The sequence below is a fragment of the Myotis yumanensis genome, unplaced genomic scaffold, assembly GCF_028538775.1.
Source record: "Myotis yumanensis isolate MYYU_CA2020_CCGP unplaced genomic scaffold, mMyoYum1.0.hap1 SCAF_12, whole genome shotgun sequence".
Classification (NCBI taxonomy): Eukaryota; Metazoa; Chordata; class Mammalia; order Chiroptera; family Vespertilionidae; genus Myotis; species Myotis yumanensis.
The window spans coordinates 8,669,934-8,692,403 of NW_027223763.1; the positions used below are offsets into that span (position 1 = coordinate 8,669,934).

The following is a 22,470-nucleotide window of genomic DNA, read 5'->3' on the forward strand; positions in this document are numbered from 1 at the left end:
CATTACTTCCCACTCCGCAGACCTTTCGGGGTTTTTAGAGACACGTCTCCTGAATATGATTTTCCAAATATTTTTTCTAGATCTTAAAGTTGTTATGGACCTTCAGGGCTCCTTGGCTCTTGGGCAAGACAAATCACAGTAATGGCTACCCCTTTACTGCCCATATGTTTAGGACCCCCTGTAGTTTGTTTGAAAAGTTAAGAGATTTTCACAGTGAAGGTGCCATTTCTGAAATTTAAAGTGTTCCTTTTCACCGGGAGATAAGTTCACTCTGATTAAGTCCGTAATTCTCACTAAGCCATGTTTATGGGGGCAATAAACAATGTTTCAGTGTGCTTGTTAAATTGGGTTTCCAACCTCTCCACTCTTTAAAAATTGACATTTCAAATAAAAGGCAGGTGGAGATGGGAGTCCAGGTTTTCTGTGCTTAGTGATGAATGAATGATGGCAAGTGGCAGTTATGTGGGAGGAATGAGGCCCTGTTTTATTAGAAGGTGACCCCAAACCATTTTGGGACTAGGAAATCGACATCTCTTTATACCCCCAGTGAAACTCTTAAATTCAAGTTCCATCGTTTCAAATTGGATGGATACTATTTTTGAAATACTGCCAGACGTATTATATTCATCTTTTAATTTTCACAACAAGTCTGTGCTCTAGTAGTGGTGACCCTATTGTACAGATGATGAAATCTGGACACAGAGAAGTTCAGTAACTTGTCCAAAGTCGCACAGCTAACAATTAGCAGGACTAGAATTCAAACCCAATTATTTTGTTGTGTGAAATATTTTAGTGTGTGCAAAAGGAAATTTTGACACTGGCCCTGCTTTTAGGATCTGTTTGTTATTATGTATCTAGGCTATGATAAGGCTACCCATGGAAGTTACAAGAGAAATATGTGACCTGGTTGGTGTCCTCAGTATTTGCTAAGCCAGAAAGTAGAGGGGGCTACACAGAGGGGGCAAGGGGACCAGGCTTTGGGACCTGGCAGTCCCAAGCTCCAATCCTAGCTCTGTTATCACTCCAGGGCCTGGGGAAGGAGCTTCAGTTTTCTCTTCTGTAAAATGGTAATAATAATACCTATTTCATGATGTTGCTTTGAGGATCAGATGAAATAATATATTTAAAAACATAGTATTTAAAACTCTGCAGTGTTTTATAGATGACTGGTAAGCATTATTGCAGTATATGTGAATGTAGTAAGGTTAAAACAGTTTTTTTAAGGGAAAAAGTGACAGGTACACATGAAACAATTAGAAACATCACTAAACAAGTTTTAATTGAGGGTCCAAGTATATGTTGCCCCCTGTGCCTGGCTTAGGAGCAGAGAGAGGAAGTAGTCAGGAGGCTTTACGGAAGAGCAGGGTCTTGCGAGATAAGTGGTAATTATGGTGCTCTATGCCTGGACCTTCTTCCCAGTTTACCAAGCTCTCTGCCATCTCATCTCTCGACTGTGTTTTGCAGGCGTGGTGTGAGAGGTTGACACTGTCCTCATCCTCTTTTTACATACGAGGAAATGGAGTCCCCAGCAGTGGGGAAGCTGCTTCAGTTTAAGGCAGAACACCATCAGAGTCAGAGGTGTCCATTCCGTGGGCAGAGAGGAGGCCAGGCTGGACTTGTAGAATGAGCCCCAGCAGAGCTAGCAGAACCAAGCTTTTAGAAGGAGACGGGCTGGCACTCACCAAGCTTCTGCCTTACGGCTGGTGCTCTATGACATGCAGGGCCTACAGCATCTCCCTTCCTCTTCTCAACAATCCTGAATGGTAGGATTGTGACCCCCCATGTCACAGAGAAGGAAATTGATGCTGAAGGCGGTGAAATGCCTTGCCTAAAGCTACCTAGCTAGTGAGTGAGTGAGCCAGGACACCAGCCGTGGGGACTTCCTGACCCTGGGCCCAGGACCAGCCAGGGGAGGGAAGCAGGCAAGCTCCAGTGAATGGAGATGGTCCACCAGTGAGGTCTCTTCTACTACACATCACCATGCCTTTTCTTAGTTGGTTATAATTTATCCCACCACTCCCCATCCGCGTCCTCCCACAAGTAGGCTGGAAGACCCTTGAGTTTAGAGATCATGTCTTAGTCAGCTCTCTGTCCTTAAGACCCAGCATGAAGTTGACATGAATGACTGACTGAATGGGTGAATGAATGAATGTCCGGTGGATGGATAGTCAGCCCCTTTGCTGACCTGGGTTGGAAATCTCTGGATTTGTTAATGAGAGTCAGTGCTTATTACCTTGTGAGGAGTGGATTTGGCCTGACCCAGGAGGTGCTTACAGCACTTCCCTCCCCTGCCAAGCTTCTGTTTCTGTTTAAAGCACACTGGGAAATTCCAGCGGTATTTTCGGGGGTCCTCTGAACTGTCGGGCTTGGATTTTTAATTTTGTGGAGCAGGAAGGAGCAAATCAGTGACTCCTGGCTCCAAAGAAAAGCCACTGCGTTTATCAACTGCTTGGCAGCTCAGTGACCTTTGGGGCCTGAGGAAGGGAAGGAAAATGTCACTCTTCCCTCTGTGTTTATCCGAGATTTCAGGAGGGAATAAAGAGTTTACAATACAGAATATTTGCCTTTCCTTTTCCTGTCCTTTTCACTTTTCCTCTGATTTCTCTTTCCTTTCCTCCTAGGAGGCCACCAGCTCCCCATGCTGTTCTTTGTTATGTGCTCATATATATGCGCGTGCATTTAAGCACACTTTGTGCTGTATAGTGGAAAGAACATTGATTCAGATCCTTTTTCTGACAAAAGCCAGTTGTACAAATATAGGCTATTTAATCTCTTTAGCCTCCATTTTCTTATCCATCAAATGGGTATGATATTCTGTAGGAAATCCTCTCCCCTGGGAACTTTAATGGAGCCTGGGCCAATCACCAAGCTACTTACGGACTATTCTTCTAGTACTTGCCTAGCAAACATCAGTTAAATTACAGTTGCTCAATACCTCTGTCGATCAAAACAATGTGTCAGAGCAATTAGTAAGAGGAGTTGGGTAGTACAAAGGTATTGGTGTTCAACTGGGTTCAGTGTTCAGCTCCACTACTTCTAAATTGGAGGACTTTGGACAAGTTATTTTACTTGTCTGACCCTCAGTCTCTTTGTCTCTCCACTGAGGTGTCATGAGCATTATATTAAATGGTACATGTGAAGGGTTGGCCATGGGAGGAACACATCAGCCCGTAGCTCTCACTTTGTTGCTGTGAAAGTCAGTAAGAGGATGGACACAGAGCATGTAACACCGTCCTGGCCTGCCCAGGCCCCGGTAAAGTCAGCTGTGACTCCGCATATCACATAACCAGGAGAACAGTTAACCTAAGAGGTGACTCATGAAGCCCAGTAACAGTCAGTCAGTGAAGATAAAGTTTGGATTAACAAACTATTAAGATGTAATTTTTTGGTTTAGTTTTAACCATATCCATCCTTGAAATTTGAAAACAAAACTGCAGAGAGGTCAGACTTAAGGGAGACAAAGTATAATGAAGGAGCCTTGTCCGTTGTACCCGTCTCATAGAGGAACACTGAGCCAAAGCAGTGTGTTATGGGTATGATAACCCTAGACTCAGGAGGAGGCTGTGTCCTCTTGAAGCAAAGTGTCCTTGCAGGAAGTTGGTCTGGGCCCATCCCCTTTGCTTGGTGGTCTAGTTGTTAGTCTCAGAGGTGCTGGCTTGGCCATAGGAGAGGAGACTGTGCTTATGGCCCTCAGGGATCATTCCAGAAGGGAGAATTCCTACCTGTGGTCAAGGCCAGCACCCTGGGCACATGGGAACATGGCCATGTAGGTGCAAAATAAACATTTCTATTTTTCTTTTTACTTAAATCTTCTCACAAGTCTATGTAGTGAGTGGTTATATCCCCATTTTATAGATGAAGAAATTGAGGCTCTACTAGGTTATAACCTGCCCTGAGTCCTGAGTAAGAATTGAACAAGATAGAATCGAAAGCCCAGGCCATCTGATTCATGTTCCTGCTGCTCTCCCAAACCATGCTGACTCCAGACTACAAGTATCTCAGAAGGTACCCAAGAATGGTGCGTTTTGCTCCTCACTGGAAACAGGGACAGGACAGATTAAAGACGCCGTGTGTATACTGGAGGCGTCTACCTTTGCAAACTAATTGACAGTGAAAGTATTCTAGATTGAATCCTTTTTTATCAATAGAATTATTGCTATCTTGTTTTTCGTAATAAGTTAATACACAGTGCTTGTTAGATACTAGACTTTATCCTAAGTACAATACATGTTAACTCATTTAATCACCATAACAATCTTATAAGTAATGACTTTGTATTACTTACTTTTTGTAAACATTTTACTGAAATGTGAGATTTATAGGGAAAAGTGCACTCATCCAAAGTGTACAGCAAGATGAGTGTTTACAAGGGAGACATCATGTAACCACTAGCAGATCAAGAAACAAAATATCACCAGCCCTCCAGAAGCCCCTCTTGCCCTCTTGTAATCATTCTTCCTCCCACCCAAGGGTAACCATTATCCTGGGTGTCAGTACTATTTTAATCCTGTACAGATGAGGAAACTGAGGCATGGGGGGAGGTGAATAAAAGGTTTGCCCAAGGTAGCACAGTTATCACCGGCAGAGTTGGGATTCAGGCTCCAGCAGTCTGGCTCCAGGAATGTGCTCACATTTCTGAGACAGCCCAGAAAATAACAGTCGGTTGGTGGTGGTTTAAAGTAACCTTTGGTCTGAGAATCAGGTGTTTAAATTCTTAGTCTTGGAACTCTAATCCATTTATTGATATAACTTTCAAACTGCAAGGATAGAGACTCACTTTTCATAGCTCCCCTCCCCCATTTATTGCTTACTCACTGCAATCAGGCACTGTGTTAAAGTCTTTATACAAACTAGCTCAACCCTCACAACACAGCTGTGAAGTAGGTGGTATTATCCCCATTTTATAGATAAGAACTTGGTAACACAGTAAGAGGCAAGGCTTGAATCTGGCTGTCTGATTGCAGAAACCACGGTCATCTTAACCACCACATTAACTCCTATCTCGCCTCCTGTGTCAACTGTGAATTAATTGTACACTAATTAATCATGGTAATTTCACATGATTGTTATCATTGCCATCATTATTGTTATTCCCATTGCACTTCCTTGAGCAAACTCCAATTTGCTTACACTGGGCTTACATTGTCCGTTTGGGCTTACGTTGACATCTGCTGCAAGGCCTGCCTCCCAGTAGAGTGAATCCAGGCACAGTATTTCATTCATTCTCCAATTAGTGAGCACTTTCCCTCTGCAGGTATGGTGCTGGGCATGGGAGACACAGGAACAAATAAGACATGCCCTGTCCTGACGATGGTCCTAGTGAAGGACAACAGGAAAGAACCACTGACCCCACATGTGCCACCTCAGGACCCACCACCTCCATCCTAGATCAGCGCTCAGCGGAGGAGCACAGGCGGAACTGGGCCCTGCTCCACCCCAGCGTTCAACCTTCTCAGCCAGGGAGCGCCAGGTGCTCTGACCACTCCTCGGATCTTCTGGGTTACATTGTCAGTGCAAACACTTGCTCTTTATTTTAAGACTTGGTTCTAAGTCCTACCTTTTGTCACTGGCTGCCCAGTCTTCTCCCTGGACAGGTAGGATCACCCCCGATCTGTGTGAGGAGCTGGTGCGGTTTGAACAAGGGTAGGTGACATTTTATATTTTAGGGGGAAACTCCTTGTTTCCAACTTTAGAAAGTCAGGCTCAGTAAAGCCTTCTTAGCTGTAGTAGAGTGATTCTCAAGTGGACCCAACTTTTGTGTAGGGAAGTAGGTCAGAATTTCTAGGAGCACCGGATTTCCATGTTTATTCTAAAAGGGCATAAGTGGCCGGGACCGGTTTGGCTCAGTGGATGGAGCGTCGGCCTGCGGACTGAAGGGTCCCGGGTTCGATTCCGGTCAAGGGCATGTACCTGGGTTGCGGGCACATCCCCAGCGGGAGATGTGCAGGAGGCAGCTGGTCGATGTTTCTCTCTCATCGATGTTTCTGGCTCTCTGTCTCTCTCCCTTCCTCTCTGTGAAAAATCAATAAAATATATTTAAAAAAATAAAAAAAAAAAAAATAAAAGGGCATAAGTGGAAAACAAAGTTTTAAAAAATCCTGGACTAGACAAAAAAGGAAAGAGGAAGGCAGGGAGCCAAACACAGCTGCAAATCAGAATGTACATTGGGTGATGGCCTAGGGAAAAATTACCTTGTCGTGTAGCATTCACCATCATTCATGCATTGTTATTTTTTATAGCCTATCGTGATTTTATTCTATGTTCTGGACATAGTACTAATGTGTTTATCACTTCATTGGGGTATAATTTATTTACAACAAACCATCCATTTAAAATGTATGATTTGTTCATGAAACTACTTCCACCACAGTAAAGATGTAGAATATTCCCATTACCCTCAAAATATCGTTCCTTTTTATCTAACAAATGTTTATGTTAAGCTGCTCATGTGCCAGGCACAACTCTGAGTACCTTAAAAAGATTAAGTAGCCCATTTAATCTTTTTTGAAAAATATATTTTATTGATTTTTACAGAGAAGAAGGGAGAGGGATAGAGAGTTAGAAACATTGATGAAAGAGAAACATCAATCAGCTGCCTCCTGCACACTCCCTACTGGGTATGTGCCCGCAACCAAGGTACATGCCCTTGACCAGAATCGAACCTGGGACCCTTGAGTCCGAAGGCTGACGCTCCATCCACTGAGCCAAACTGGTTAGGGCCTATTTAATCTTTATAACAAGCTGACGAGGTAGGCACTATCATCCCGTTTCAGGAAGAAACTGAGGCCCACAGAGATTAAGTGAAGTGCCCAAGTTTACACAGCTGGTGAGTGGTGGAGCTGGATTACAACTCAGACCGGCTTCCAGATCCTGTGTTCTTCACCTAAAGGTTGTGCTACTTCTCATTCATCCATCTCGTGACCCCCAAGAAGCCCACTGACGAGGGGAGGAATTGAACACTTGTATGAAGAACTCCAGAGTGACTTCTTTTGTGGTTGTGGGAATAGCCACGGGCATACACAGGGAAAGGCAAACTTCCTGCTACCTCTGGCCCTATGGAGTGAGGCTAGCCAGGCTCCACTGAGTTCTCAGACTCAGAAGAGGGGACACACAGGCAGCTGAGCCACTGTTAGGCAAATGCCCATTATGGATGTCCTGGCAATCATGAGAACTCTTTTATATATACACGCTTATCTTATCCTCACAACTCGATGAGGTGGGTACTGGCATGATCCCTGTATTACAAATGAAAACTTGGGGGATTTAAGAGGTCAAGTGAATTGCCCCAGGCAACCCAAGAGGTAAGGGGCAATCCAGACGTGACACTTACTCCTCTTGGCTGCCTTGACCAACTCCTTGTCCTGAAAGGCAGGGGTCAGACTAAGTCTGTCGGTGACAAAGCATAAAAGGAAAGCCATTTTTTATTAACAATGTTTATGGGAAGATGCCACTTTTGTGTATTTCTCTGTGCAAGAAATGCCATTTGGAAAGCATTGTGCATGTCAGTATTTTTTTTCTTCTTTCTGAAAAAAAGCCTATGGAGTCTGGTGAGGGGAGGGTTTGCAGCTGGCAGGAGCTTTGGCATATGTTGTAACTAAAAAGAGAGGGAATGTGTTGGTGGGACAAGCTACCGGAGAGCCGTCTCGGTGTGCTGCGGTACTAGTAAGTGTTTTAATTGGGTAGAGTTTTTGGAGGACTATTTTGACATCTGCTCGTGTCTTTGCTGATTTTTCTTCACTTAGAGTAGGAAACACAAGCTGTGGATGAAATGACTTTAAAATAATTGGAAGTAAAGCTATCTTTTTCAAAGTTGAGTTTGAGAGGGACACTTTTTAAGAAGTAGAAAGTAAATTCCACTTCTAGGAATCCATCCTAAAGCACAGGGTTTGTGCCTACAGATTTCACAACAGTATTACATATAACAATGTCTTAACAACTGGATATAATCACCAACAAAGAGACTTGGATGGGTTTGTTTCCATGAAGTGAAACATTTTGTAACAATTAGTAATGATCTTTATAAAGGTTTTAATGAAGTGGAGCACTGCTTATATGGTAATAAATGAGAGAGTCAGAAAGAAACATTAAGAATTGTTTCAACTGTGTTTTTTAAAAATAGGGATTGGAGCAGAGGAATGTGGAAAGAAATGCACAGAAATGTTACCTCCAAATGGAGGGTGAGGGTAACCATCATTTTCTTCTTTGAAGTCTGTGTCTTTCCCATTTTTGTTTGGTAGGCCTCTGTAATTTTTCTGACACAAAAGGCAAGAGAACACAGGTCCCGAGCGGGTTGGTATAACTGCACGCCCAGCCTTGGTACTTGTTCTGGGATGTCTTTACAGAGTCTGGCTTTTGAGTCAGATCCGGCACAAACGCCAGCTCTGCCCCTCACTAGCTGTGTGACTTGGGCAGTTGGTTTGACCTCCTTGAGCCCTGTTTCCTTCTTGTTACCATGGAGATGATGGTATCTCCCTCATAATATGGACAGGATTAAATGACCTGGCACCCTGTAAGGATCCAACTTCCTTCTCCACAGCACCTCCCTCTCCCACCTGCAGTTTGAGATATTTTGTTGGGTTTTATGTCTTTTTCATTCCCCTTGTTCCATGAGCCTTTCACGGATAAGGCACCATCCAGCTGAGCTGGCCTCCGATTCTTTCCTTGGGACCCTGAGCTTCAGGAAGGCCCTGAGTCGAATGCCAGCAGCCCCTTGGGAAGAGGCCTTGCCACCGGGAGGGCAGCATTGTCCTACAAGAGGAAACCGTGCTCACCCTGCTCCTGCCTGGGCAGTTTGGTTTCTAAGGGGACCCTGGCCGGCTCAGTCAGAAAAAAGTGCCAGGTTTTTTCCTCTCCTTCAGCTTGCTGCCATTGTTGAAAAAGTAAACACTCCACACAGCTTAACCAGCAAGTCCTCCAGTCAGGAGTGGGAAGTAATCAAAAGCCTGTCCCAGCCCAGCCGTGGAGAGCCCACAAGGGCCGGTCTGTGCCACTGGGGCCCCACGGGAACACCGAAACAGTGCCAGCACTGGTCCACACCAACATTCCGCTCGCTGCCTTTCAGCCCCTGCAGCCTCTCTCCAGTGGCCGGGCCCCACCCCCTTGTATTTGGAACTCTTTGGAAGATCAGAAGAGAAGAAAGATAGGTAGGTAGATAGGTACATAGATGGGTGATTTAGGGTGCAGGGCCCTCAGCTCAGTTGTCAAAGCCTCCCCAGCTGAGCTATGGCTCAGCCCCCTGTGGCCCCTTTTCTGATTCTGTTTCTGGTGCCACCGTCTTTGAAGTGAGAGCCCAGCAATTACTAAGAAAGGACAGAGGACTTTTGCACTAAAGCCACTGGCTCTACAGCTTTCAGACTAATCAGGGCTGACGTATGTATCATAAAAATAATAATAATAGCTACTATTTAGAAGTTCTACTGTGTGCCCAGCAGCCCCAGGGGAGAAGTGGGGTAAGGAGGGCAGTCACAGTTATCCTCTCAGTTTTACAAAAGAAGAAGCCGCAGAGTAGCCACATAACCTTGGGGAAGGCCACATCACCTCTCTGAGCCTCATTTTCTCACCTCTGAAGTGGGGATGGTGATACCTCCCCTGCAGCTACATTGCTGAAAATGAAAGAATCTTTGTGAAAATGCTGTGTGAGCTCTGAAGTGTGTGTTAGTGAAAAAGGATGTCATTGAGGCTGTTTTTGTAACTTCCTGCTAGCACACTGCTGTGTTTAACCTGTCAGATTGCAAAGGGAGGCAGCTAAGGAGCCCTAGGCAATCAGGAGTCTCAATGTTCTCATCTGTAAAATGGGGACTATGCTTTGTGAAACACTGGTGATGTGTACTGTTATTAATGCTGTTTGCTGATAGCGCTTACCTTGTAAGTAAGGCGGTCAGTTAATATGAATGCTGGGGTTTGGAGGGAGAATAAATTTCTAAGTAGCCAATCTTGTCCCTCCTCTGTAGGTCTCAGCCCATAGTAAGCCTTTAGTAAAGTTTATTAATTGATTGGTAAGTTTGTGGCCGAGGCCCCCACGGCCTGGAGACGTCGGTAGCAGAAGTTTGAGGCTCCTGGTCTTATTAAGTGGAAGGGTTCCAGGATTCTGCCCTCTGGGAGTGTTATTTCAACCCCAGGAAGTTTCAGACCAGTGAGGCTCCACCCTCCTGCTGGGAGGAATCTGGAAATGTTTACTTAGGTACCAAGTTCTGTCCTAGAGGCTGGGGTTTGAGACAAGGAACATAGACCAATGTTAATGAGCACTTACCAAATCATTTTGTTGGTGCTGGTTATTATGCAGTGGGGAGCCAAACAGGTGAGCCCCTGCGGGAGCCCACACCCCAAAGTGTCAAGTGTCACTTTGTTTCCTATTCCCCTTCCCCAGAGAAAGGCCAGGGAAAGATATGTGTCCTCATGGTGCTTTGGTGATTTCTGTTTTGGAATTTTTTTATTTGCAGAAAGTTCGAAACATGGCCCTGGATGATGTCGTGATTCTAAACGTGGACACCAACACCCTGGAAACCCCCTTCGCTGACCTGCAGAGCCTCCCGAATGATGTGGTGGGTAACAAGCCCTTGGGGTCTGACCCCTGTGGGTGACCGTGCATGTGACACATCTGTGGGGAAGGGGAAGCGGGGGACACCTGTGACTTTCCTGCCGCCTAAGGATTGCACTGCAGTTCTCTGTTCTCTCTGGAAGCTTTGTCTCAGTTCAGTGAAGGAAGTTTCCTACACCTTTGCTCTTAGGTCACCATGAGGTGTTGAGGGAGTCATTGTGTTCTGTGAAGATGCTCCATCTGTAGCATAAACAACGGCTTCCATTCACTGACTTCCTCCCCCTCTAAGCCTCTTCTCCATCCGTCCTAAACGCCACCTGATCCAGGCCCTTATTTCTCTCTTGCGCTGTTACCAGCAGCCTCTGAACTGGTTCTCAGAACTCCAGACCTTCTTTCTCATGACCAGTTACCTTTCGAAGCGTCAATCTATATATATAAAACCCTAATATGCAAATAGACCAAACGGTGGAACAACCCAACAACCGAACAACTGGTTGCTATGACATGCGCTGACCACCAGGGGGCGTGCGCGGAACATGGCAGGCCACGGTGGGATGCTGGAGCAGGTGAGCAGGGGTGCCAGACCAAGGCAGGGCGTCGGTCGCTGTCATTGGGGCGAGACTCTGGTGGTTACTGAAAATTCTTTGCTCCCGTGTGCCACAGTCCCGCCCAGCACTTGAACCTGCGGCTGGCACTGGCCCTGCTCGCACTCGCACCCACTGGCGGCGCTGGAGCCACCGCTTGCACTTGCTGCTGGCACCCACATCAGCCCCGATCGCTTGGCACCCTCAGCGGGTGCGAGCGGCAGCTGCCAGCCCCAATCGCCCCTCAGGGCTTCTCCACCTCCCCTTGCTCCAGAGGGACAATCGGGGCAGCAGGCGCCACTCGCACCCACTGCTGGCGCCAGCCCTAATCGCTCCACATAGTCAGTGGGTGCGAGTGGGGCTGGTGCCATCAGCGCATGGGAGCGGCAGTGGTGGGAGTGGGGCTTTTGACAGGAGACCGGAGGCCACGGCAGGAGGGGCTGGGCAGGGGTGTGGAGGATGGGCCGAGACCTGCCCCTGTGCCTACTGCAGCCTCGCTGCTCACAGTTCTTTTCAAGGTGCACGAATTCATGCACTGGGCCCCTACTTTAACTCTATTTCCCTAATTTAGTTATATTTAGTTATAGTTATGTGTAACTAAGTCTAGCTATACTTAAAACCATTTCATAATTTTTAAAAATTTTCTAAAGACAAAAAATCCTTCCATAACTTCCCTGCACCTATAGATTAGAGGCATGTTTCTTATATTGGCTTTGGAATCAGACCTGTATTTAGATGCTGGCTTCTTTGCTTACTAGCCATGTGATCTTGGGCAAAATTGCTTAAGCTCTCTGAACCTTAGCTTCCTTATAAGGTTGTTGTGAGAATTAAATGTATATAATATCTGTAGAACATGTCCTAAGAGCTCTATAGACTGTGGTTAATATTAATGAATTATGGATGCAAATGATGACTATCACGGCATTCAAGGCCCTCCTTCATGATGTGACCCTCCTGTTTTCCCCAAGCTTTAGCTCTCTCCTCACTGCTTCAAACCCTGTGTTATGGCTGTTTGGAATTGTTAGTATTTCTTCCAAACTTACCTGTTGTTTCATAACTTCATACCTTGCATACAGAGTTTCTTTTTTCCCAAATGTCCCGCCCCATCTGTCAATCTTCAAGACTCATTCTTTAAGACTTAACTCTAAAGATTAGGCTGTAAAAACCTTCCCTGATCTCTCCAAGTAGATTTGACCGTATCGTTCCCTCTGTCCCCATAGCTCTTTATTCTCCTTGTATAATTATACTTATCTTCCTGCAGGATAATTTATTACACATTCTGGTTTTCCCTTTTAATTGTGAGTTATTTGAGGGCAGGAATCAAGTTTTTATTCATCTATGTTTCCCAGGGATCTAGCAGCCACTGAATAGATAGACGGAAGGATGTAGGGGACATATGGATTGGGTTATTTTGGTAGATGAAATCTTGCAAAACATGGCATTTGTGCTGGAAATTTTATTAAAAGAGGCCTTTGTTCTGCTTCTAGCCAGAATGGAGTAATTGGAACTAGATTTTTGCCCCTGCCATTAATGACTAAAACTCAGGACAAATACGAAAACAACTGTTTTCACATACTAGACTAAAGTAGTACAGGAGTATGATCCCTGAGAGAAAGGAAACAAGTAAGATGAGTTCTGTGGTCCCCCTGGCTTTCTGCCTGGAGGCATTTTCTGGACCCTGGGCCAGGAGCGGGTGTCCCCAGCCAAGCACAACAGTCTTGCTGAGTTGAGGGGTTACAGATCTGAATTTGAGGAAGAGGTGGTTTCAATTTGTGGGCCAGATATTCAGACAGGAGGGAGCTAGTTGCTCAGCAAAAGAGCTTCGGAAGTCTGAATTGGGTCCTCTTGACTAATCTGCCTACCTATAGAGGGAGCTCACACCGACTGGGAATCATTCAAGCTCTGACCCGCCAGAAAAGGAAGGTGTTGGTGATTACTCAGGACATTCATCAGAGACCCTAGAGGCAAAGCCTTGATAGGATCTAAATTAGTATCTAGAGCAAAAATAGCCCTTTCCTAACAAAGCTTAAAAATCAGGCCTTGAGGAACGTGAGAGAGGGTTGCAGGGATGCTGATAATGTGCTGATTCTTTATGTTAGTGCCAATTCCGTCGGCAAGCTATCCTCAAGCGAAACACCAATGATATTTATACTTTTTGTATGTGTGTTAAACTTAAATAAAAAGTTTTAAACAAAACTATTTCCTTTAAAAAAAAAGTCTTAAAAGGATCAACCTTATATGCAAGAAATTCAACCGCCTGTCAAAATAAACTTCAACCCTCTTTAAAAGAAGACAACAAAATCTAACACTCAGCAACATAGCCTCACAGTAACTAGCAGCCTGTCAAAAAAAGTACCAGACGTTGACAATCAGGAAAATGTAACCCATAACCAAGAGGAAAATTCATCAATAGAAACAAATTCAGAAATGACAGACACGATGGAATTAGCAGACAATGACCTTACGATAGATATTATAAAGATTATAAATATGCTCATGAATTTAAAGGAAGCCCTGGATTGGATGAGGAGAGAAACAAAAGATATCAAAAGAATGAGAGGGAACATCTAAAGGTGAAAAACATAATACCTGGACTGAAAACTTCACTGATAGGATTAAGAAGATATTAGACACCACATCTTAAAAGATCAATGAACTCAAAGACATACCAGTAAAAACTGTTCACTATGAAGTAGAGAAAGGAAAAACACTAGAAAAGGTTAACAGGCCCTTCAGGACCCACAGCCCAATATCAAGAGGACTAACATACAGGTAATTTGAGCCCTAAAAGGAGAGGAAGGTAGGGAAAGACAAGAAATATTTAAAGAGATCGTAGACAATTTTTTTCAGTTGTGATGAAAACGATTAATGCAGAGTTCCAAGAAGCACATTGTACCTCAAGCTTAATGGACCGAAACAAAACCACACCAAGGGTAGATTCTGAAATTACTCAATACCAGTGGTAAAAACAAAAGCTTAAAATTAGCTAGAGAAAAAAAACACACACACACAAATGAAAGAAGTAATGGCAGAAGACTTCTTGTAAAAAAAACTGCACAGCCAGAAGTTAATGGATTGACATTTTTAAAGTAATAAAGGAAAATTTTATCAAACTAGAATAGTATAGCCAGTGAAAATATCCTTCACAAATGAAGACACAATTAAGGCCTTTTCAGAAAAACAAAAAGTGAGAGAAATTGTCAGCAGACCCGCACTACAAGAAATGTTAAAGGAAGTTCTTCAGATGGAAGAAAAAGGATACCCTAGAGAACAGTAAGGGGTGATGAATGCCAGAAATAGTAAATATATGGGAGAATGTAAGACTCCTTTTCTCATTTTTAATTTCTACAAAAGGTAATTGAGTAGTTAAAGTAGAAATCATCCCTATGTTCATAGCAGCACAATTGACAATAGCTAAGATCTGGAAACAGCCCAAGTGCCCATTAGTAGATGAGTGGATAAAAAAGCTTAGGTACATGTATACCATGGAATACTATGCAGCAATAAAAAAGAAGGATGTCTTACCCTTTGAGACAGCATGGAGGGACCTGGAGAGTATTATACTAAGTAAAGTAAGTCAGTCAGAGAAAGACAAGTATCACATGATCTCATTCATAAGACTCGAAGCAGAGAGGCATGGAACAGACTGACATACCTCAATGTGGGGTTGGGGGGACAAGAAGAGATAAACAAAGAACATATATACTTATATGCATAGCCCATGGACACAGGCAATAGGGTAGTGAAGACCTGGGGTGGCTAGGAGCTAGGAGGAGGGGGAGAGTCGGGGGAGGGGGGGTGGAGAATGGGAGATTTCTGTAATACTATCTGTAATACTATAAAAAATATATTAAAAATAAAATAAATATACAGTTGACGATGAAAAAAAGAAAGATCCAGAGACAGAAGCATAGAATAGATCATCAAATCTCAGAGGTAAGGCAGGGGTGAGTGGGTGGATGGGAAGAGATCAACCAAAGAACTTGCATGCAGATATGCATAACCCATGGAAACAGACAATAGGGTGGTGGAGGCCTGGGGTGGGGGGCAGGAGCAGGCTATAAGGGATCATTGGGAGAATAAAGGGGACATATGTAATACTTTCAACAATAAAGATTTAAAAAAATAAAGTAGCAATCACCAGTGTAATGTGTATAATAACATAGCTAGAAGTAAAATATATGACTATGGTAGCACAAGGGACAGGGCAAGGGTGGAGAATGGAGGTTTGCTGTTTTAAAGTTCTTAAATTATATGGAAGCCAGTATACTGTTATTTGCGAGCAGACTATTAAGTTAAGGATGTATATTGTAAACTTTAAAGGCGCCACTAAGGAAATAAATAAGATAAAGATACCTGGCTAATAAGCCAATATTGAACACCCAAAAGATTTTTGAGGAGAAGAATAAAGGAATCAACATAAATGGAACAAATAGAAAAGTTAGCAAGATGATAGATTTACCCAACTCTATTGATTATTATATTAAATGTGCATTATCTAAATACTCCAATTAAAGGAGATTAATAAATTATATTTTAAAATAAGACCCAGTTATATGTTGTCTACATGAATTCCACCTTAAATATAAAGAGTCAGAGAAATGAAAAATAAAAGGCTGGAAAAGATACCATGCAGACACAAATCAAAAGATAGTGGATAGAGGATAAGAGGCAAATCTTCCTTATTGAAGAATTCCAAATAGTATCTGTAGATATTCTCCTCCCTAGGAAAAGAGCTTAATACTCCCACCCCAAACATCCACACACATGAGTGTGGGCTGGACTTAGTGACTCACTTCCAAAAAAAATAGAGTATGTAAAGGGAAAAAGAGTAATGTTAGTGGAGAAATAGCAGGTACTCCTTTAATCCAGTGATCAGGGTTTACATCACCAGCGATGCCATGTGAATATCATCTAACCCTGATATGATGTCATGAGAGAGATCCATCACCCCTCTGCTATTCTTTCCAAAACCCCAGTCAAATCATGGCAGAAATGTCAGATGAACCCAGATTTGGGGGCATTCTATAAATTACCTGATTAGTACATCTCGAACTGTCAAGGTCATAAAAATATGGGAAAGACTGAGGAACTTCACAGACCAGAGGATACTAAGAAGACATGACAACTGAATGCTCAGTGAGATCCTGAAATAAGAAAAGGACACTAATGGGAAAACTCGTGAAATCACAATAAATTTTGGTACATTAATAATAATGTACCAGTGTTGGTTTCTTAGTTTTGACAAATGTTTTATATAAAATATATTAGGGGAAACTGAAACTGGGTGAGGTGTATATGGATACTCTGTTATCTTTGCAACTTTTCTGTAAACCTAAAAACATTTCAGAATAAAAAGTATATTTTTAAGGGGGAAGTAGAAGAGGGGGAAGGGAGGACTAAATGGTGATAGGAAGAGACTTGACTTGGGGTGATGAACACATAATACAATGAACAATTTTATGTACTTTTTATAAGTTAGATGAACAAATTTCTTGAAATACACAAATTACAAAAAGTGACTCAAGAAAAAATAGAAAAATAGCACTGTTTTTATTAAAGAAAGTTGAATTTGTAATTAAAACTTTCCCACAATGAGCCCGGGAGGCATGGCTCAGTGGTTGAGTGTCAACCTATGAATCAAGAGGTCACGGTTTGATTCCTGGTTGGAGCACATGTCTGGATTGCGGGCTTGATCCCCAATGTGGAGCATGCAGGAGGCAGCTGATCAATGATTCTCTCTCATCGTTATTGTCTGTCATACACTGAAGGAAGAACTAATGCAATCTTACACTAACTTCTTCAGAAAATAGTGAAAGGAACACTGCCCACCTTATTTTATGAGATTAGCATTACCCTGACATGACAACCAAACAAAGAATTTACAAGAAAAGAAAACTGCCGACCAATATACCTTATAAATACCGATGTAAAAATCTTCAACAAAACATTAGCAAATTGAATCCAGCAATATGTAAAAAGGATAATACGTCATAATCAAATGAATATAGGTTGGCTAAATATTTGAAAATCAATCAATGTGATTTACTATAGCAACAGACTAAGAAAGGTAAACTATATCAAAACATATGCCAAAAAAGTATTTTAGGAAAAAATCAACACCTGTTCATAATAAAAGCTCTTAGCAAACCAGATGTCCTCATTGTGATAAAGAGTATCTAGGAAAAGCCCTGGCTGAGTAGCTCGGTTGGAACATCATCCTAATACAGGAAGATCGCGGGTTCAATCCCTGGTCAGGACACATACAGAAATCAACCAATGAGTGCATGAATGGGTGGAACAACAAATCTCTGTCTCTCTGTAAAAATTAATAAAAATTTTAAAATAAAGAGCATGTAGGAAGAATCTACATCACACTTAATGGTGAAAGACTGAATGCTTTCCCCATGTGAATGAGAACAAAAAAAGGATGTCTGCTCTTATCATTTCTATTCAGCGTTTTACTGGAGGTTCTAATCAGTTCACTAAGACAAGAAAAATAAAAACCCTAAAGATTAGAAAGGAAGAAAAATTGTCTTTATTTAGACAACATTATCACATACTTGGAAAATCCTATTAAATGAATTTAGAAAGTATGCAGGATAAAGTCAGTATACAAAAATTCAAATGTATTTTTATATACTAGTAATGAGCAATTGAAAATGAAAATTTTAAAGTACCATTTAAAATAGCGAACAAAACATGAAATAATTAGGAATAAATTTACCAAAATATGTGCAAGATTTGTATAGTGAAAACTATAAAACATTTCTGAGAAAAAAAATGAAAAAACCTAAACAAATGGAGAGATATTCCATATTTTGGATTAGAAGACTCAGTATTTTTAAGATGTTAATGTTTCCTTAATTAATCTATAAATTCACTATAATCCCAATCCAAATTCCAGATGACTTTAGAAGGGGGGAAAAATACTTGAAGAGCTGATTTTAAAATACCTATGACTATGCAAAAGATCTCGAATAGCCAAAACAATGTTGAAACAGAACAAAGGTCTAGGACTTATATTACCTACTTTTAAGACTTACTATAAAGTTAGAGTAAATGTAGCTAGACATACCGTTCAGTAGAACAGAATAAACAGTTCAGAATTAGACCTACACATAAATGGTCAGTTGATTTTCAGCAAATATATAATCAAAGTAATTCAATAGAGAAAGGATAGTTTTATGTGTGTGTGTGTGTTTTGCCAACAAATGCTACTGGAACAATTGGATATCCACATGGTAAAAAATGAATCTTGACTTTTACCTCATGGAAATACTGGTTCAAATTAAATTATAGTCCTAAACATAGAAACAAAAAGTATAAAATGAATAGAAGAAAATATAGGAGAAAACCTTCATGAGGCAAGAAAGAGTTATTAGATAAGACACCAGAAAGCACACACTATAAAAGAAAAAAGAGAAATCAAACATCATGAAAGGTAAAAACGAAAGTTAGCACTTCCTTTTGAAAAATAATTTTAATTATATAATGTTAATTTTTTTTATTGAAGTGTATGTGTAGATATTCTGATCTCCTGAGTTAGGGCCAGCAAGTCATGTGACCCTGCACTTCCCTCCTCTGCTGGGAAACTGAAGAATTGGCAATGACTTCCTAATTGCATGCCTTGTCTTCAGTGTTATCCACTGAATAGTCTGATCAGTCTTCTAGTCTTTGTCCTTGCCCCTCCCTCAGTAATCAATCACTCTGTCCTTTGTATTCTCAGAGCACATGGGAAATCCTTCTGTTACAGTACTAGAGTTATAGTGGAATTATTGGGCTATATCATGTCTTTGGGAGTTCAAAGGCAAAACTGGTTCAGAAGGGCCAGATGCACATAAGCCCAGGGTCTGCTTGCTGCCTGTCCTCTGGAGTACCCCACACTCTCAAGATGCTGCCTCGGGGCCTCCTGGGAGCTGGTGTGCTGTCCTTGTGAGTCAACAATGCTTTTGATCCCAGAAGCAAAGGGCTAGATGGCACACACTGTCTGGCCTAAGCAATCTGCCTTTTGCAAAATGTCTAACTAATAGTAAACTTTACAAACAAACAAAAACAACCATTCTTAAAATCCCAATAGGAAGAAAAAAATGCTGACTGGGAAGATGGGCAGACTTTGATTATACTGATTACATTATATAATATGCCATATTTTTCCATGTATAAGATGCCCCCATGTATGAGATGCTCCCAGCTTTTCCAATCCAAAATTAAGAAATCAATATTTTAAACATAAAACAGAACACATTTTTATTTAGTAATTACCGCAGGTAATGTTTACATACCACTACTATGATATTATGCAACATATCATTTATTCAGCCTCTGTTGCATCATTGCTTTCTTTTTTTAAAAAAAATATATTTTATTGAATTTTTACAGAGAGGAAGGGAGAGAGATAGAGAGTTAGAAACATCGATGAGAGAGAAACATCGATCAGCTGCCTCCTGCACATCTCCTACTGGGGATGTGCCCGCAACCCAGGTACATGCCCTTGACTGGAATCGAACCCAGAACCTTTCAGTCCGCAGGCCGACGCTCTATCCACTGAGCCAAACCGGTTTCGGCATCATTGCTTTCTTCTTCATCACTGTTAGTTCCAGACATATCAATTGCCAGGGCTGAGCAGCAGACCCTGAGCGACAGATGAATGATTACTTTAACACATGTTCCTGTGAAAGAGGGCTAAGGCACTACTTGGCTATCGCCACCAAGTAGCCCTGTTCGCCTGCCTCCTTTCGCTTTTACTGTCATAACAGCTTGAACTAGATTAAGCCCTAGATACAATCAGCAAGGTAAGCATCCTTGAGAAAGTATACGCTTCTGCAACATCGGGTCTAAAAGACTAAACATAGAGATTCTAGCAAAACACCCCTGGGGACTGGACTTGTTTGGAAAAGTCAAGGTGGGGGCTGCTGCCTTCAGCAAGGTGCCCTCAGAGGCCCCTGACCTTTCAGAGAATCCTCCTTACAGACATTCCAACCAAGTCCCGTGCTTCCCCACATCAATTTCTTCAACTTCTATTGTATCACTGCTGTCTTTGGAGTCACTGTCTATATACACTGAGTGGCCAGATTATTATGACCACCTGACGTTTGTAGGCAAATTAGCTATAATTTCGCGCTGAAGTTGCTATAGGGCCAGACCATTATAAATAGGGAAGCAGGTTGTTTACCACGACAGTAGAAGTGATTTTTTTCTGAAGATATGGGTAAACAACACGATTTAACAGCCTTTGAACATGGGATATATTTGAACGTGAGTGGCCAGATTATTATGACCACCCCATCAGTATTTTGTTGGGCCACCTTTTGCCTTCAATACTGCGGCGATTCTTCTTGGCATTGACTCCACGAGATGTTGAAAGGTGATGCAAGGAATCTGACACCATGCCTGATGGATAGCACTGTCCAGTTCTGTGAGATTTGATGGCTGTGGAACCAGCTGCCTGATGGCTCTTTTAACTTCGTCCCACAAATGTTCAATTGGATTGAGATCTGGTGATTGTGAGGCCCACCTAAGCAAGGTAAAGTCTCCCTCATGTTCTTGAAACCACTCCTGCACAATACGAGCACCATGGCATGGCGCATTGTCTTGTTGGAAGAAGCCATCTCCATTGGGATACGCCATCAACATGATAGGATGAACTTGATCAGCAACGATACTTAGGTAAGTTGTGCTATTCAGACATTGTTCCACACTAATTAAAGGGCCCAAATCATGCCAGGAAAACATGCCCCAAACCATAACACTGCCCCCACCAGCTTGAAGGGTTGTACTCATGCATGTGGGATGCATACTTTCATGCTGTTTCTGCCAAATTCTCACTCTGCCATCTGCGTGGTGCAACTGGAAACGTGATTCATCGGACCACATGACTTTTTTCCAATGCTCGACTGTCCAATCCTTGTGTTCCTTTGCGAATCGGAGACGTTTTATCTTGGTAACTGCAGACAGCAAAGGTGTTTGAACAGGCCTTCGGCTTCCATATCCCATATGATGCAGTGTACGGCTAATTTGCCTACAAACGTCAGGTGGTCATAATAATCTGGCCACTCAGTGTATGTGAGATTATCCTCATAAACTGGTGGCATTTTCTGAGCTAACTTTGTTCGTGTTCTCATGGCCAGTCCTTCTCTCCTCATGAAATTGAAGCACCATTTTGCCTTTCCTGTAAAATCAACAATGTTCATTTTGCTTGCAAACATTTTTGCCTGACAATGAATAAGCTTGGTTGACACACATAAGCCACTCTGGCGCTGCTCCATAATCCAAGTTTTAAACCTCTGTTCCAAGTTTGCCCATGTGGCTGGTTTTCCTCTTAAGGCCTTCTTCTTTTTTTGGCATCGTAAGGAGTTGTTCTTCCTGTTTTCTCCACTGTATGATTATACACTCAGTGGGAGGAGGTCCAAATTGTCTCTCTGTGGCTCTCTTTCCATGCTCTCTTGCATAGCTGATTACATTCAGTTTGAATTTTGCAGAGTAAGACCATCGCTTACCAGTATTTATCCTCTTATTTTTTTGACATCTTTATGGGCTCAGAATGCTCCGGTCCCTGTTGCATCTTCGCACTCCCCACCTCTACCTCCAATTACAGCATCAGCTGACGTCAGTAACAATAAGGCTCGCGATTGGAGAAAGCCTGTTTGACAAGGTATGGGCAGCTACGCACCAGTGCGGCTCCCTCTTCGGCTGACTTCCGTGTATAAGATGCACCTCAATTTTCAGTCTAACAATTTTAGAAAAAAATAGCGTCTTATACATGGAAAAATACGGTAAATCTTTGTGTGTATAGGCCTTATAGTCTTAAGTACTCCTTGTGCCATGTGAAAGCATACATTGTTAGTGTTCGCTGGCAGAATGTTTATTTGTTCAACAGGGGTTTTCTATGGAGAGATGTTGGTTAAAGGGACAAGCTTTCAGTTACAACATGAATATGTTCTGAGGATCTACTATATAGCATAGTGACCATGTCAATAATACAAAAAAAGATAACTGAAATAACAGACATGTTAATTAGATGACTTGTGATTATTTCATAACATTTATGTCAAATCACCACATTATACTTCAAATATGTACAGTTTTATCTAATATATTTAATAAACCAGCCATTTTCTGAACACCTACTATGTGCTGTGCTTTGCACTGGGTATATGCATGCAGAGATGATTAAGACATGAACCTCATTCTCAGTGAGTCACAGAGCTAATGGAAGGACAGACTGCCAGTCTTGCCCCCACTTCTCCAATCCCAGGCCATTCTCTTGCTATAAATGAAGGAATATTATGGAACATGCATATATCACTCCCCTATTTAAACCATTTAATGGCTCCCTGTTCTCCCTCT

At 42.3% G+C, this 22,470-nt stretch overlaps 1 protein-coding gene across 5 annotated transcripts in view; it reads left to right on the forward strand.

The window, feature by feature from the left end:
- Nucleotides 1-22,470, forward strand: part of DENND1A (DENN domain containing 1A) — a 461,262-nt gene that overhangs the window by 286,706 nt on the left and 152,086 nt on the right. For all 5 annotated transcript variants that reach the window (XM_070430715.1, XM_070430714.1, XM_070430712.1 and 2 more), the window contains one exon: nt 10,440-10,541. In XM_070430715.1, the coding sequence (XP_070286816.1) occupies nt 10,440-10,541 (102 nt within the window). The remainder of the gene's footprint in view (nt 1-10,439; nt 10,542-22,470) is intronic.